Source organism: Lepisma saccharinum, chromosome 30 (assembly GCF_977018435.1).
Source record: "Lepisma saccharinum chromosome 30, izLepSacc3.1, whole genome shotgun sequence".
NCBI lineage: Eukaryota > Metazoa > Arthropoda > Insecta > Zygentoma > Lepismatidae > Lepisma > Lepisma saccharinum.
In genome coordinates, this window is record NC_139258.1 from 31,284,491 (window position 1) to 31,302,860 (window position 18,370).

An 18,370-nucleotide genomic window follows, 5' to 3' on the forward strand; every position below is an offset into this window, starting at 1 on the left:
GTATCTTTTGTTGGATTTCTGCTTGTAAATCATTTTTTCTTCTTTCTTTTCTTCCTTTTCTTTGCCTTTTGTTTTTATTCTTCAATTTTGTGATTCATAATTTCTTCCCTTATGTCTTTGTGTTAGATTCTTTCCTAAATGGTGATGTTATTTGCTGTCTTCATTACTAATAGATGATGATCACTTCCTATTTGAAAACCTCTATACACTCTAGCATCACATATCTTCCAAAATTCTGTTAACCACCAATTTTCAGCAGTTGAAATGGTAGACCTGATTTTAGAATAAGTAGTCATTCTTAATCGAACATATCGCAGATATGTTTGCAGGGAGAATAGCGCAGTAAAATAAAGTTAGAGGACGAAAATTGTAGCACTATAGCAGCAGTAAAATTCTGCGTCTAAATGTCTACAGTATATATGAAGAGTGAACACCGTAACTACAATATATAGTAAATACTAAGGGGGTTCAGACAGAAACAGAGAACTGAGCAGTAGAATGTACTTATATACATAATTTTTTATAAATGATATTATTTACAATTAAGAGTAAATATGTCACTACATATGCACGGTCCATCTACTAGTCAATTACCAACAGGTACATTGTGGAAATTGTAGTAACTACACTTTTGTCAAGAAATTTTCCAAAGGCTTAACACTTATAGTAGACACACATTTCTTACCTCTTTCGCAGAATTTTTTTTTGGCGGGGGCCCCGGGGCTGCCCCAGTTGCCCATAGGTTAATCCTAATCCGACCCTATTGCTAGGACGTGTAGTTTTGCTTTATTTATTTCTGTTGTAAGTTCTACCATGTACAGTCGGATCCAGGAGTATTACCATGCAAATTGTCCATGACTATTTTCATTAATTTTTCTCTTACATCCGATGTGTTTTTAAGTGATGGATTTTTATGTATGCTGGTGCAGAAATTGTCAACAGCTTGTTTTAAGTTTTCTTTTTATTCTTGAAGCTCTTATTGGGTCAAATAAAGTGCACGAACTTGGTGATGGATAATTTGCACGGCAATGCTCATGGATCCCACTGTACTCTATGCACATTCCAAGTTGCAATTTTCAATACCCCGTTTCCCCTTCTGGTTGTCAACGTTGTCATCCAGCATCCTTCTGTTTTCTTGTAATGAAGGGTTCTTGGACTAGTGGATTGCTAGCCCCCTGAGTCCATAGCCAGTGGAGATGCCTCCCTCCTTAGCCCTTGGCCTGCTAGTTTTTCTGTTAGAGTGTACTTCCTTAGCCTTTGAAGTTCCCTCTACTCCACAAGGCAGTGGATTTCTCTTCCTTATTCCCAAAAGAGTGGGCTGCCTCTTCCACCATGTGTGCCATACCGATGGACTCCTTCTCTGCTGCATCTGCCGTCGCCATAACCCTGGTACGGGGCCTTTACATAGTACTACCAGCCAGAACCAGCTGAACCATGAGTTTTAACCTTTAGACGGTGAGAGCCTCTCGCGTGTAAGCCTCTTAAATGGGATTTCAAACTTGAATGAATTTTAAAAAAAATGTTGCTCAAGAATCAATTGTCGTAGAGAGATGAAATCAGTTTAATTTTGCTTAATTACGGAAACTTTTGAACTTTGGCCCTTACCTCTGCTTACCCCCTGGACCTTTAATTGTCGGATGTTGCTTTTTGCTCATTCTTACATTTAGAATTTAAAATTTTCAAGAAGGTGTAGTGGTTGAAGAGTTATAGCCTTTTATCTTCAATTTATCCCATAGTAACAAAGGATATATTGTTTCTTAATTCTAATATCTAATACCTTTAGATGTGTACTAATGAACAAAAAGAACTGAAATCGTGGTCTGGGTAAATTTCGACAATCGTTCCTTTGCCCTCGCATCTCTCGTCAAGCCTTGCTTGAAATGTTGCTTTTTACTCATTCTTGCTTGCAGAATTAAAATTTTTCAATAGTTTAGAAGTTATAGCCACTTTTATATATCTATCCTATAATATCACAGGTGCAACAAAGGACTTTTTCAATCTCCGCTTCTTAATAATAGTAACAATTGATATATTGTTTTGTAATTCGAGTATGTCCTATATTATCTTCATATGTATACTAATGACAAAAAAGACACAACTGAAATATCATGTGTAGTTTTCTAGATATGATGTGTTAATGGAAGTGGTCTTGATCGAAACCAGACACTCAGAATGCCATAATTTAGGTGGTTTCACTTGAAACCAACTGTCCACTAAAGTTAAAGACGTGTTACTTCTCTAGGTTTGTGTGCTTTTTCGCTGTTGAGATGGCCATCCATCTAAAGGAGACCCTACCAGTAGCTATGCCACCACTGGTATAGCCTACCAAATCATTAGAGCATGCATTTACATGAAAAGTAAAACCAAATTAATATCCACTCTATCAACTTCTTTCTTCTATTTTGGTTATTTTATGTTAATTCTCACTTTTTCTTTACTATTTCAAACAAAGAGGTTGAAGAATGAAATAGATGATGGGACAAATACATTGAAACAACTATGTTACTCAAAACATTCACCATACTACTTTGAACCAATACCCACACCGATGCTTGAATACTGTTAGAATTAAAAGTAGTGTTAAGAATATTTATTATTTTTAATAAGTATTCCTTTGAAATTAAAAAAAGGATAATAGTCTGCCAGAGTTTTGCTTAAAAATATTTGAAGAATTACACAGGAGAAAATCAGAATTTCATTGAAATAAAAAAATTGCTTTTTATACACAATATTTATACAAAAATTTTAAAGTAAATTTGTTCTGATCTACCACGGCCTACAAAGAACGTTTCTCCTTTTCGGCTCCCAAAGCATGGAATGCATTGCCTGCAAACATTGCATGCATAAAGAACCCCGTAAATTTCAGAGGTAAAGTAAAAGATATACTGTTAATGGAACAATGGCAGTTGCGGCACATATTGAAGGTATCAAGTCACTACATGAAATTGTATTTTTATTATTATTTATTACTTTTGTCTTTTATTATTACTTTTTATTTTGTCTTTTGTATTTGCAGTTAATCACTTTGTGTATTCATTTAATTTTGTGTATCTCTTACAAGTATATATATATATATATATATATATATTATCTTACTTGTAGCTCACTGCTCCACATGCATTTTATTATATATGTAACATACATTGACAAGGGTTAGGTGACAGAGCAGCTATAGGCTGAACCTCGCCCGCTTAATAAAGAAATTTATTATTATTATTATCTAGCTTCATTTTTTTTTTTTTTGCCAATACTGATACATCAACATCAATACCAGCTCAGTTGTAGTATTATGTCCTGTCATGACTTATAATATTGCTTTTTGTAATATTTAATTTTGAACAAATTTAATTACATACTTTTCCCCTCCAGGCAAGAAACCAAAAATTGAAGATGATGTAGTGAAATCTGAAAATGCAGAAATACCAGTTCGGAATGAGAATCTGGGTAGACAAATGAGGGTTGCTTTGATCCGTGAGTGGACTGTAAAATGTGTGAATTGTAATCAGATATTTTCTTCACGAGAAGAGTTTCATAAACACTATTGGGAAACATATGACAAAGTACCAGTTTATCAGTGTTCAGTTTGTGACAAAATAAAGGAAACTTACGATGTTTATACACGTCACGTCTACAGACACATCAGAGCGAAATATTGCAGGTAATGAAGAAAATTTAAAGAAAAAAGGATATCAGTATAATATACCAAGTAATAATATCTGCTGTTTTCAAATAAGTTGTGTATATTTGACAAGTTAGGGCTGATTGGTCTCTTGAAGTAAAAGTCAAAGTAATAGAAGTTTATTGCTTGTACACATATTGTATAGGGCCTCCCCAATGGCGCAGTGGTAGCGTCGATGCCTTGTAATCAAGGGGTCCTGGGTTTGATACCCGGTGGAGGCACATAGTGGTTCGGATCCCACTTTAAACTGTAGGTCCAGTCCCGATTAGCCTTTCTGTGCATAAAGTGTACTTGAAACACAAACATATTGTATAGTCACGGACACTTTTGGGTTGTATCGATACCACTACATTCCATAACTATACATACAGGGTGTCTACTGACCTGGAAAACCTGGAATTAGCCTGGAAACTACTTTTGTACCTGGATAACCTGGAAAAAGCCTGGAATTTAACCAGAAACCTGGATTTTTCTCAAAATTACCATTTTCACTACATGTGTCCACTTCACTTAGGGGCTTATGTTTTGTGAGACCGTGGATGGCGACCACGGGGATACCTGAGCAGAGTCTGTCACTGCCTCCCTTGGGGGAATGCTGCGATTCAAGGGATTTTTTCGTTAATTTTGAGTAAGTCTGTGAAAGCTTGGTCCTGGGTATGACCACGTATGTATGAGTAAATTTTGTAAGAATAAAGTAACTGGCTATTCCCCATCCAAGAAGAATATGCAGTTACATGTAATTATATAAATTAACATATGCTTAGAATTTAAATTAATTTTTTTAAATTTTTGTAGTAAAAACAAAATGTAAAAAATATACTACTACCAAGGGATATGAATTACATGGCAGTTAAAGGTGAGAACTCAGCTTGCTTTTGTTAGTTACTGCAAATTTTTCTCAACTGCCCTTCTGGTAGGGGTTATTAACAATAACAACTTTTCTTTGTTTAAAAAAATATAGACCTGGACAAACCTGGAATTTAAAAACAGACACAATAATAGAAGCAAAAAAGTCGCAGTGAAAATGGGAAATGGAAAACAGGCCATTTTCGAGATAATTGCGAATGTGTAGTTAGAAGCTGCCACTGACTTCATTGTTTGAAAAAGTCATCCTAGTTGGTGAAATGCTAATAATGTGTGGTTACAAGCCATCACTGATTGCATTTTGTAAACACCGAGTGCTTTACTCCTTGCACATTCCGAGGTTTGTTCTTTGTTTACAAAACAGACCATTTCCGAGAGTTGGCATTGTAATAGAACAGGATGGATACAATCAGTACAGAGAATTGTACATGCTTGTGACCAATTCCGAAATGAACAGGGGGTGTTCGAAAGAATTCGAAACTCAATGCGGAATCATGTACAGTATTGCATCCAGATGCAAGGATGACACTTTGAACACCTCCTTTAACAGGTACAAGTGTACAGTAATTGTAACATGTAACATACTAACGTTTGTTAAGGTAAGTAGAATGTTCAATAAAAGCAATGGGATTTTTTTTATTATTAGCAATTTACCAACTAGGACAACGTTTACAAAGAATGAAATCAGTGGCGGCTTATAACCACACATTTGCAATTATCTCGAAAATGGTTCATTTGCGGACCCATGTTTTGCTTCTATTATCGAGTACTTTCAGCTGTGTCAGTTTGCGCTATTACTTATGATACACCCTGTATGTGTATTACTTCCCTACAGTGTCACCATACTTTCCCATTTTTTTTTTTTATTGAGGAATAATTATTTGGATATTCTCTGCATAAAAACACACCCTGGGAATTGAAGTAGTGTACCTCGTTTTGCTGCTTTTAATCCTTTGCCATTGTGTGATTTTTAAGAACTAAACCACCTCTATAGGTTGTTCTTTAGACACACGAAATCTGTGCTTCACCACATCGTGAGAGGAAGGAACTCAAGATTTAGTATCATGAGCATTTGTAAAGCTTTGCCACACCCAGAGATCAGAAGAAGTGTAATACTTGTGGTGGTGCTACTGTAGCTAGCTGCAAAATGTGTAGCTGTAGCAGTAATAGATTTTTAACAGGGTGTCTACCTGTCAAGAATGTCAAGAAAAAGTCAAGAAATCACAGTTTAGGTTAGGTTAATAATTATGCTTGTGGTCAAGAATTTTTGCTATTTTTTATAGTATAGCGAATTTACATTGTTACATACCTGTAGTGGAATTTGATAAAATTGAATTTTTGGAAATCTAAAATCGTATTGAATTGTGGTTAAGATTTTTTCCTTTGTTTCTTAAAAATTACATTCTCTTATTTGTGAAGTTTTGTAAAAATATTAAAGTAATGTGGCCATTCCCCATCTAGGATGAAGTCTGAAGCATTAATTTTTACATGCGTTAATAATTAAAGCAAGTCTACATCTCTTGTTAAAGTACAGCTTCAGTTTTCATCTTAACCGGCCTTATGGTAGGGGTTTTTCATTGAATAAAAGTACCTATTTTCTTAATTTCCAACTATACCTAAGTAGGGGGCGATTATATCCATGTTAAGAAATAGGGGGGGGGGGGAAGTCAAGAAAACGGCATGAGAAAGTCAAGAATTTTGGATTTGTTATTTTGGTAGAACCCTATTTAACCTTTAGTAGACAGAACCTTGAACCTGTGGATAGCCTCTTCACCGGGAACTTTTCAAGCATGAGCTTTTCACACTTGCTGCGATATATTTGCACAGTGAACCCCCAATTTTACATTCCCTGGTTTTACATTTTCTTGCTTTATACATTCAATATTCATAGTCCCAATAGAGCAAAATACTATAAAATTTTCCCAGATATTACATTTTCCCGCATATCAAGTATTTTCAGTTTGGTCCCCAGAAAAATGTAAAATTGAGGTTCCCCTGTATAGAAAATTAAAAAGAAAGTAGTTTGGGAAATAATTGCTGTAGAAAGATTAAATCTGTTTTGTTTTCTTTCTAAATGACAGAGCTGTTAGCAGAGGTGAAGAATACAATTTTTAAAAAATGGTATTCAGCATGTCCCTGTACAAACTACAATTCACCAAAGTGAATGAATTATGTAGAAGGTACATTCCTACAACAGTGCCAAGTTTTGTTGAAAACAGACTCTTACTTCTTGGGAAAAAATAATAACAATATATAAGAACGGCAATGTTGCAAGCTTACGGAAACAATTTCAGGAATTTTGTTTCTAGCATTGATACTGGATAAACCAAATTAAAGGGAAGCATGACAAAATACCACTCTGAAAATATGTAATGCTCATGCCCCAACTTGGAAAATAATTGGATTTTACGACATTCATAAATTTGGAAGTTTCAGCCATTGCCCCTGGCTCCCCTCTGTACCTCTTAACTGTTACACATTGTTAACATCTTTCTTTTGTGCTCATTATTAGTCATAAAAATGAAATATGTATGAGAAAAAAGTGGTGGATGAGAAATTTGATTCCTTTTTATAAAACCTATCCCATAATTTAACAGAGGGAACCCAAGTACTTTTCAAACATTGCTTGTTAATAATAGTAACAATGAATATTTTGTTTTGTAATTTAAGTATGTCAAACCTTCATAGGTATACTAATGAACAAAAAGACAGAAATGAAATATTGTAATTTTCAAGGAATGGCATTCCAATAATTGCTAATCATGTACTGGGAGAGCCTTTTCCCGTCCGTCGTCAATAGGTCAGCCAGTGGAAAGAACTTTCCCATCCGGCCACCTAGGGCCGGTCTTTGCTGCCCCTAGGCCAAACAGGCTCTGCTACCCCCCCATACCGTTTATCAAGAATGAAAAAAAGTCATTATTTTCTGTATTACTATTTTTACTATTAACGGCATGCAGTATTAATTAAATGATAGTTACATACAAAAAATGTAACAAAGCGATATGACATAAATTATAGAAATTACATTGTAACATTTACCTAGTTTTTCAGAGAAGACTTTTATTCTTGCCATTGCAACTGAAGAATCATTAGATGATCCGCCACTGATGACTGATGCCGATGCCTGAGATTCATTGGATGCATGAGGAACATCTGTAGAATTGACAGAACACACACTGGGCTCATCAACGGCACGTTCCTCACGTTTTTCCTGATTACATTTCTGTATAAAAAAAGAACTGATTTTCAGAACCTTCATCAGAAATACTTCCTGCTTTTCTCTTTTTGTATTGTGACCCACTGAGTCTTACTCTTTAATCACTCATAATGAGCATAATGACGTTTTAAACTTACCCCAACAAATGCACGTCAGCCACTGAGACACGAGAGACGCGACACAGCACCTACTTCTTGAATAATATTCTCGAGCAACTAACAGTAAAATAGTACAATGCGAAACCCCTTTAATAATGCTTGACAGTTTAATTCTCAACAATTCAACGCGAATCGCATGCTTTTGATATGCGGCCAATGCCAGCAGTAACAAGGAACGGCATTCCTAGAATGCAGCCAAGTCAGTGTTTTATTTCAAAAGCAAGCGGCAGGCTTCACGTTCTTGCTGCAATCGCCGACCCGACTCAGCACAATACTGTACATTCAAAACAACAGCATCGGTAATTAAAACAACAAATTAGTAAACTAGTTCCGAGCCCTGCTAGCCTATCTCTCTTAAGAAATATTCTTCGTTAACTTATATTTACAATACAACTACATTCAGTCATTCCATTCATGTGTCCGGAGAAAAAAAGAGGCAATCCGAGAATTAGGTATTCCTTATAAATTTAAAACAAAGTGCCGCCCTAGGCCCGGGTCTATGAGGCCTATTGGGAAATCTGGGCCTGCTGGCCACTAAAGGCTGTAGCTGTGCTACATTTTTAAAATTGATTGGTGCTGCAGCATTAAAATTTCAGGTTTAAAGATGTTCGAGTGTTGATTATGTTTTCATGCTGTGTAATTTTTGAATCACGCAGATGCAATTGTATTATTTTATAAAATGCCTTTTTCATACTTTTATTAATAGGTGTGATATGTGTGAAAAAACATGTTCAAATATGTATGAGCTGAATCTACACAAGCTGGCCAATCATTCACCTTCGGCACCTTTCGTGTGTGATATTTGCAACAAAGGGCTCTATTCAGCTCTAGGTTTTTACAAACATCAGGAAACAATCCATGCTCCTACAAGAGAACAGTTTGCCTGCGAGAAGTGTAATAAAATGTAAGTGTTTCTAGTTTTAAGTTTTTTTTTAGTTTTTCAATGAAGTTTGACATAGACATAAATGCAACAAAGATGATTTTTTTTTTTCATATTTCTGAGACGACAGAAAGAAACCTACAGAATTCTGATTGCAGGAACAGCTTAAAAATTAAGGATATTTATTAAAAAGCTCAGTATCCAGAAAGAATTATAACATGCCTTCTGTGTGCAACTGAAAGGTGGCTTTCGAACAACATATTGAATTTTTTTAAACATAAAATCCAAGATAATTTGAATTTTTATATTTATTTTGAGAAATAAATTTACCTTCAGATGAATTCATTTCATGGGGATTTATATATTTAACTAGAGCTTAGTTGGAAGAATATTTTTATAAATAATAAATATTACATGTTTTTTTTTCATTTTTGGGAATGAAAGGTACAGTAGTATAATAAATACATGTGAGCAAATTAGGAACCTTTTCTGTGAGACTTACATGTTATGGTTCTATTAATTTCAGTTGTTCTTGTTCCCATGTGAATGATGGCAGGAGCCACCAAAATTAATAAAACCATTACAAGTAAGTCTTGCAAAAAAAAAAGTTAGTAATTTACTTACATGTATTTATGACATATTTTTATATGTATTTCTGATTCACACTAGTAACCCAGTGTGTTGACTTCACGATGAAATAACAAGAATCAACTAGGTGGTTTCTGGAGTCCAGGTTCATGAATTCAATGTGATATTTTAAGTTAAGAGAAAAATGTGTTGTTACTATATGAATATAGTCTTTCTATTGCAGTTTGTATTCACAACATGGTTACAATGAACATATGTTGAATCACAAAAGAAATGGATTCAGGACTCTGTTTGTATGTGAGACATGTGGAAAAACATTTAGGCAGAAAGGGAGTTTGCAGACCCACCATATTTCACACACAAAAGAATTTCCATTTATTTGTGACACTTGTGGTAAAAGGTAAGAGAATATTTATTTTTACTGTATATTGAAAGTATTAGCTCATTTGTTAATTTTAAATTGTAATTACAAAAATTGTAATTTAGTTTGAACTTTAAAATAGTTCTTACAAATTACCTTTAATGCCTGGAATATACACGTAGAAGATTTCATGACTTGGAGAGACAGTACACATGGTGAAATATTTATTGAAAATGTTCTGCATGTAAAAAAGGTAAAAAAAGGTAAAGTGTTCCCCTGTGCTTAGCACCACGCCATGAAGGCGTATAGGGGGTGTGGGGGTAACGCCCCACACTTTCTTGATCCGGTCGTGAGTGGGGGTGATGTGATCAGCATCACGCCCCTGACCGCCTTTACCCCCCAGGGTTTCCCCCAGGTACCCATGTTATTCGACGCTGGGTAGGCGCCGGGGCCGCTTTCACCGTTAGAAAAGTTCCCGGATTTGAACCGGCCGGAAAAAAATGATACTTTCAATTCATTATTTTTACATATCTAGATATATTGTGGCAACTTTTTCTGGTTAATTCAACACTTAATCAACAGAATTATAAAAGCAACTACTTACCTTTGTTTTGTTGATCATTCCTCATGGATGGGAGATAACCACAAGATGTGATAAAAATGTTAAAATATGGTTAGGAATGACTTTAGAGGATTCTATGATCATGGGGTGGAATCTATTGTTTCGAGCCGGTCCCCATGATGGAGTGGTTAGCATGTTGCGCTATGATGTCAGGGGTCCCAAACCTGAATCCTGGCCTGGGCATGGATGTTTGTGAGTGTCTATTCATCAATTTTATCATATCATCTCTTATCCCCATCTTCGCAAATTAGCCAAAAGTGGCACAAGAAGCGAAGTAAAATAAAGCAAATTAATCAAATTACGTTAAGTGTACTCCTTTCACTTGCAAATCGGAATGTACAATATAGTCTGTCTACCTTGGTCATGACCATTGACACAAGTGCACATGAGTAAATAAACAAGTCAGTGGCAAAATAGGGGGTGAAACGGATAAGGACATAGGTTCCATAAAACTGTATGCTGTTCAAACAACAGAGTAAGGTCACGAGCAAAATATGTTAAGAGGGGAGTTAAAAGTTGTAAACACTATCACAAATGCAATGAAGCGATCGATGATAATCAAAAACAAAAGAACGAATACAAACAAAGCACAGCTTTGAAACCTGCTGCCTTCTTTTGTGCATGTTTGTATCAACTTTCCCTGTAGCATATACAGGGTGTGTCAGCAAAATCTGAACAAAACAAACAATTTTATTATAGCAAGTGTTTATTCATCAATAACTTACACTTACCAAATCTGCTTTTATGTATCACCGACGGGATCCTTATTGAGTCCTGTTATTAAATGTAACCCACTTTCTTTTGATGACTTAAGTATAAGCACAGCCTCTTTAACTGCTTTGGTCCAAATCTGCAAATGTCGTCTCAAAACCAGCGACATTGGGGTGACATGTTATTAACCCTTTCAATAATGTTCCATGCTCCACACATAATAGTCCAGAGGGTCTAAATCTGGACTATTTGGAGGCCAGCAGGCAACTCTCCTGGTCTCAGGTCTCAGCAGCCTTGGACAGCAGTTGCTGTACCTTGGTCACATAAGACATGTATCTAAACAATTTTCAAATTATCTTTAACCTTTTGACGCCCAAGCCCTTTTTCAATAGTAAGCCTCGGTTGCCCAAGCCGATTTTGAGCAAAATGCAGAGTTTCAATTAAATGAGTGTAGTTCGGAAGCTAATTGCCCTAGAGAGATGAGTGATATACCGTTGTACGCGGAATGAACCAGAGATTCAGACTATATGAAATTTTTGCAAATTCGGCGTATATGTGGTGGTGGTGGTGGGGGGGGGGGGGGGAGGGGGCTAACTCTCAAAACGACCTTGACACAGCATCTCGATCGAGACGCTTGGGCAATTGAGGGTTACTTTTGGGTATCTCGATCGAGACGCTTGGGCACCTAAAGGTTAACATTTAACTAAGAAAAAAATGAATAATAAATTTAAAATATTCACACTGAAACATGTAAATCAGTTAACATGGAGTAACATTAATTCAATTAATAATTCAATCAATGCATCAAGTCTCATCACCTCTAATTTTTGTCTTTCGATACTGGAGCTGGCTACTTTTTTTCAAGTAACTCCCTAACTGGTCACGCTGCTGGATCAATGCCAATGTTTTGCCGATTTCCACTAGTAACTGAACCTGGTGTATCTATGATGGTAGATACTCATGAGAAATGTTTCCTTTAATTTCATTTTAGGTGTGCAACAAAAGAACGAATGAAACTGCATTGGTATGGATGCCATAGTGACGAACGCCCATTTCTCTGTGCAGTGTGTTCAAAAACATACAGATCACGGAGGCAGTTAAGGGATCACGTGAAAACACATTCGCCTAATCCATCATATACGTGCCCTTATTGCAGTAAGGGATTTCATCTTCATGTAGGACTGAAGGTAAATGTGATTCTGATTTCATATTTTGTACAACTTATTTTTTTGACAGTACATGTTTCATTAAAAACAAGAGTTCGTCACATTTCAGTGTGTGCATGTGAGGGAGGGGAGGGGGTTATGTTCTTCCTTTGAGTTGCTTTACTGTCATGCCTGACTAATTTTGACAATGGAATTGATAAGATTGTTGAGAGTCACTCTTCCGCAGGGCAAGACTTGAACCCAGAACTTTTGGTGACAAGATTGTGATTTAGTGCATGTATACACATGCAAAATTCTAATTATTACATGTATTTGAACTACCAGCTTTATCCATTGTTCTATTAAGTTTGGTGGCACCTGCCACCATCCATTTGAGAACTTGATGTAAGTCTCGCAGATAAAGCTAGTAATTCGATTACTTGTATTGATTATCCTACAGCATTTTCTTATTTTTGTTATTCCCCAAACATGGATTAAAAATGTAAGTTAGTAAAGCATTAACTTAAGCGGTGCATAATTTTGTGTACAATATTTGTAAGAAGTGCATCTTATAAATACCAATGTGAGACTTGAATAATGGTAGTTGCAATCTTGATTTTTTTTTTTTTCGAATTTTTAACATTTTGTATGAAAAGTAATTACAGTGGAACTTCGATTTTATGTTGATCAGGGGACCAAGCTGAAAAAAATTAAAATGTAGGAAAATGTAAAATCGAGGAAAATTTATTAACATTTTACTGTCTTGGGGCTATCAAGATTTAATGTATAATATGGGAAAATGTAAAATCCAGGTCCATAAAATCGGGGTTCCACTGTATTTCATTATTTTTTCATAAAATTGGTGTAAATTTTGCAAATATTAATGTTTTTATGTTTTTGGGAATAAAAGATGTGTTACTAAGTTAGTACGCTCAAAGTGAGTACTGACTTATCTGTGATCAAGGTTAAGTGAGTATTTCCTTTTAGTGTATTAATGCATGTTTATAGTTCAACATAATTATGTGCCGAATGATCAACATCATTTCATGTGGGTTTTTAAAACTTTTATCAACTGACCTTTTTAGTAACAAGATTAATATAACTTTTGCAAAAATGGAAATGCTGTGAACATAGAAAATTGTCCTGAAAAGCTCAAGAAAACATGAATACTAGTTAAGAATTTATTATATTTTTTTCAAGTATATTCACCAGACTCTGTGATGGAGTGGTTAGCATAGTGCACTGGGACATTAGAGGTCCTAGGTTTGAATCTTGGCCTGGGCATTGCTTTGCTTTGTAAATTTCCCTTCAATTTAATCATATCATCTCTCATCCTAGTCTTTGCGATTAGCCAAAAGTGGCAGAAATGCAAAGTAAAATAAACCAAATAAATCAATCAGTCTATACCAATATATTTGCTAGAACAGCAATTCTTGAACTTTCCTACACCGCGGACCCCCTTCAGTAATCACTTGCCCTCGCGGACCCCCAAGAATTAACTCAAAGTTTAAAGCCTGGAATTTGCATCATACATATTTATGTCTAAAGTGCACGTCAAATCTCCTGCATATGGCCTTGAACGGCTGAACAGCACCAGCGAATCACAAACGTGCGGCGTTGCCTTGTTCCGTGACAAGGCGTTTCGCTCAACCACGCTGTCTCTTTTTCGTGTGAGATTTCGACATGGTACCGCTACAGTGCGCTGCTATTGGCTATCGCCATATGAAGGAGATTTGAAGTGCACTCTAGTGTTTTATCACTGATTTTCACCATTTAAGGAAGGGAAAATTAAATGAACATGCATATTTTATTTTTATTTGCATTTTATTGTAATGTTAATTGTAGCAATTACATTCAATTAATTAAAAGTATGTAAAATACAATTTTTGTATTAATAATGAATACTAACAAGAGATGAGACAACACTACTTGTTAATCTTATTTCCTGTGAAAGGGATGATGCTGCATTTCACTGACAAGTCGTGATATATCGGGCTTAATGGTAGAAACCTGAATCCTAAGTTCTGATTCTACATTTTCCAAACGGTTTCTGTACTTCTTTTTAAGATAGATGAGAGCAGAGAATGATTTTTCACATAAGGAGGTTGTTACAAAAGGCATTAATACTTTCATGGCCTTTTTTTGATAGTCCAGGAAAATCATCCTGTAAGTAAGCCCAAACGTTTGCAAGTGTCATTTCTTTGAACTGCATTTTCAGAGCATTGCCCGTTGTTACTTTCAGGAGTTGGTCTTCTTCTGCTTCTGTGAACCCTTCTACTTGATGCACGCTAACTGAAAATGGATCCCTGATCCAATTTTTGCTTGTGTCAGGCACAGGAAAATATTCTCTGAACGACTGCTGCAAGTGTTTCAAATGTTGTGCAAAGAGTGACTTGTTGTTCTCTTGAAAACTCTTCTTCCATGGAATGAAGGAAAATTTTCCATTCAGTATACGCTGACGCCACAACTCCAACTTTTTCATCATTGCTTCAATCTTGTCTTCAACTAAAAAGACTGTTACTTTTTGTCCTTGAAGGCTTAAGTTCAGATTATTTAAATGGATGAAGATATTTGATAAGTGTGCGAACTTGACTAACCAGGAAAAATCATTGAAACGATTGCTGAGATGAAATTGCTTATCGAACAGAAATATTCTTATTTCGTCTCTCAAAACTTACAAAACTTTACCTCATGACAGCCAGTAAACTTCACAGTGAAGCAAAAGTTGATGATATTCATGTCCATTTCTTTGCAGAGTTGCTCAAAAAGTCTTGAATACAGTGACTTTTATTCGTGCTGCAAGTTCAGTAAGCCTTCCCGACATTGCTCATGCTCCATCTGTGGTAACTCCAACGCATTTCAACCAGTCCATATTATGAGATATTTTAAACACGTTTAAGCTGGCAAAGACTTCTTTAGCTGTAGTGTGCGTCAAATAGGAGATGAAGAGTAAGTCCTCGTAAACACTTTTGAGATGTTCATATCTGACGTAGCACATCAGTGTTGCTTTGTTTGTAATGTCTGTGCTTTCATCTACTTGCAAAGAAAAATAGGGGGACATGCAAACTCTTCCTAATAACAACCTGTAGGAACTGGCGATGCTTAGTCATGTCTATGTTTTCGGCTTATCTACTTCAATTTCTTTAACTCAGTAAATAAACACTGTAAATTTGTATATTTTCTTTCTCTCATAATCCATTCTTAGCATTAAAGAGTAGATGCTCTTGTCTTAGTATTTTTCTGAACCTTTGTGGAACACTGGGAGGGTTTCGCGGGTTTAATCTCCAAGCTTTCGCCTCACATCTGCCGTCATCGCCGAGTAGACTCTGACGTCATTACGTCATTCTCGTGTTGCCAGGCTGATTGTTGTGCTGTCGTATTCGCCTTTATATAGCTTGGAGCAATCTGTGACTAGTGGCGGTTTGCCCTGATCAATGGGTGCATTTCTGATGACGTCTCTGCGGCCAGTTGTGATGAAAATTCTTGATTTTGAGGTTTTTTTTAATTTACTATTTGTATTATCGTTTTGATACTACGTATTCGCCTTTATATAACTTGGGGCAATCAGCGACTAGTGGCAGTTTGCCCAGATCGATGGGCACTAGCAGATGGAAGCTAGCCAAATTTTGAAAAAATTTTAAAAAAATAATAATAATAAATTTGGAAATTCCTCTGTTTGTTGCTTCCGAAAATAGGTACACATTGACATGTTTACCTTACAGATCGAAAGGCTTGGAAATTCTGAATAAAACGAGCCCTCATTTGCATGTTTCATGTTATTACAATGTTTTTAACAAATCACTTTCCAACATGTTACATTTTGCTTCAAATGAGCCCCAACCTTGGGGGATTTCCATGCATGACGAATATTTTGTCTACCGTTATGAAAGAGTTATGAGGATAACTGCAACTAAAATTACAAAAATGTTCATTGATTCGGATTCAACAAATGATGAAAAACATGGAATTTGTCCCTTGTTCTCTTCCTCTCTCCCTCAGAAGAGAGAGAAAGAGAATGCAAGCACTGTTTTGCCACATAGTTGACAAAACACCACCTGCCCATCAGTTGTAAACATACTCATGTCACTGAAGACATTAACAAACTTATTTTCACTTCCGGCATATTACAATCCACTAACTGAACAAAGCTTGCACATTTCAGTAGCATGCCCGTAGAGGGTGGTAGTGATCGGTGTGTTGTGGAGTCCCGAATAGGTTATCAATTTACTAATTTGCTGCATATTTTATGTATTTTGTGCATTAACTCCAAAATATGTATTTACCTAATGAATTTGGAAACTCTATTTTGTCTGGAATGTCTAAATTATGTATATTTTATGTTCTTTCCCTAAAAATATATGTTTTATGTGCTAAAGGTAAAATTTTGCATTTTTGTGTGAAATAAAACTTCGCAGATAACATTCAAGGCTTATGGTCATCACTCCTATCGAGTTTGGCCAACTTCCGAGGCAACAAAAAATCTAGAAATCCACTTCCTAATAATGACCCATCCTCATTGTCGCAATTAGCCAAAAGTGGCAGAAACGTAACATAACCTAATTCAATCATAATGCATTAATATGTAACGCCAACAATAACTTTACAAGTTCATATAAGTAAAATTTAGTGAATATTATTCAATATGTCAAACTGGAGACTTAATGTAATGCACTATTGTTCATTTTATCTTGCAGAACCATATTAATATACATACGGGAGCAAGACCTTACGTCTGTAATTTCTGTGATAAATCTTTTACAAATGCTGCAAATAAAACTAAACATACTCGAAGAAAACATGCAAAGGAACAAGAAGATGGAAAGAAAGGCACTGAAGAAAGTAGATCATGATTAATGTGAACAAAATGTTAAAATGTGATTCAGTTTCCTGTGAAAACTCAAAGAGTCTGTGACAATCATGAAAATGTGTCAACGTGTGTTTTCTTTTTTTTTGAAAATGTTATAATGGGATTCAGTTTCCTGTGAAAACTCCAGTCTGTGCATTTAAGAGTTCTTTTATTTGGACGAATTACTCATTATATGATTATATGATTAAGGAACAAACAAGCACCAATAATGGTTGTATTTATGCATGCATTTTCTTAAAAAAAAGAAAATAATAAACCATGCTGCCTTAAGTGTTGTAGATGATAGCTGAAAGTTTTTAAAATCATACTTAAATATAAAAGAAAATCATAAAATGTGAAAATGAATCAAAACATATCAAAGCTATATTTTTCTTTAAATACTGTATATACATTATTTACACTTCATACAAAAAATAATAGTAAACAGGAACTAACATTCCACTTTTTATTTTGTGTATTATTGTAAAATGAGTCAACTCTGTATAATGTAAATACATATTGAAAATTAATAATTGCAAAATATTTTCAACTTCTATTTTTTTTAGAAGACAATTAACATTTAATTATGTAAGTTATGCAGTAAGGAGGAAGTTAGTTATTCTTTGTTCAGAATTTCTTGTACAGTAATATCTTGAAGATGGTTAATGTAATTAAATAATTTATATTTTTCTACCATAGGTATAAAAAAATATTATTGTATGAGAGAATTTTACCACATGTTTGCTTATACAGAAATGTCTAGAAGATGGCTATTGTAATTCGAATTATATTTTTCTATATCATTGTTATAAAATGAATATTATTTTGTGAGATAATTTTACAGTATGTTTGGAAAATAAATATAATTTGTAATATGATGTAATTCAGCAAGATTTAAAATTATCAGTTGCAAAATACAACCACAATTTTTAATTTTCACACTTACCTTCATTTATTAGGATGCCACTTTTGGTGACCACATGTGTTTCTCATGCCTAGAAATATGATTAAAAGATCCCTATTGTTTTTTTTTCTATGTTGTTGTCCTGTTGGTGCAGGAAGGTGGAATTTTATTAATTTCTGGTGATTGGGTAATAAGTAATTTCTTTCAAATTTCTTTAGCTATAATATGTGTATGTATTATATTTTGGTAATTTTGGGTCATCTTTTTTTGTGCTTGTTTTAATTGTGATGATGAAAATTACTGACAATTAGATTAAATAAATGTGAGAACAAATCAAAGTTTTACATTGCCCGAGGGGCCACTTTAAAATCCGCCCCTGGCTACAGCTACCAATT

General features: G+C 35.1%; 1 protein-coding gene across 1 annotated transcript in view; it reads left to right on the forward strand.

The window, feature by feature from the left end:
• The window catches only part of LOC145981823 (uncharacterized), a 33,180-nt gene extending 15,185 nt beyond the window's left edge, over positions 1-17,995 (forward strand). The window contains exons 3-7 of the mRNA XM_083115261.1: positions 3,370-3,658; positions 8,625-8,822; positions 9,610-9,786; positions 12,072-12,267; positions 16,920-17,995. Coding sequence (XP_082971387.1) covers positions 3,370-3,658; positions 8,625-8,822; positions 9,610-9,786; positions 12,072-12,267; positions 16,920-17,075 — 1,016 coding nt within the window. The 3' untranslated portion in view covers positions 17,076-17,995. The remainder of the gene's footprint in view (positions 1-3,369; positions 3,659-8,624; positions 8,823-9,609; positions 9,787-12,071; positions 12,268-16,919) is intronic.
• Positions 17,996-18,370: the final 375 nt, after the last annotated feature.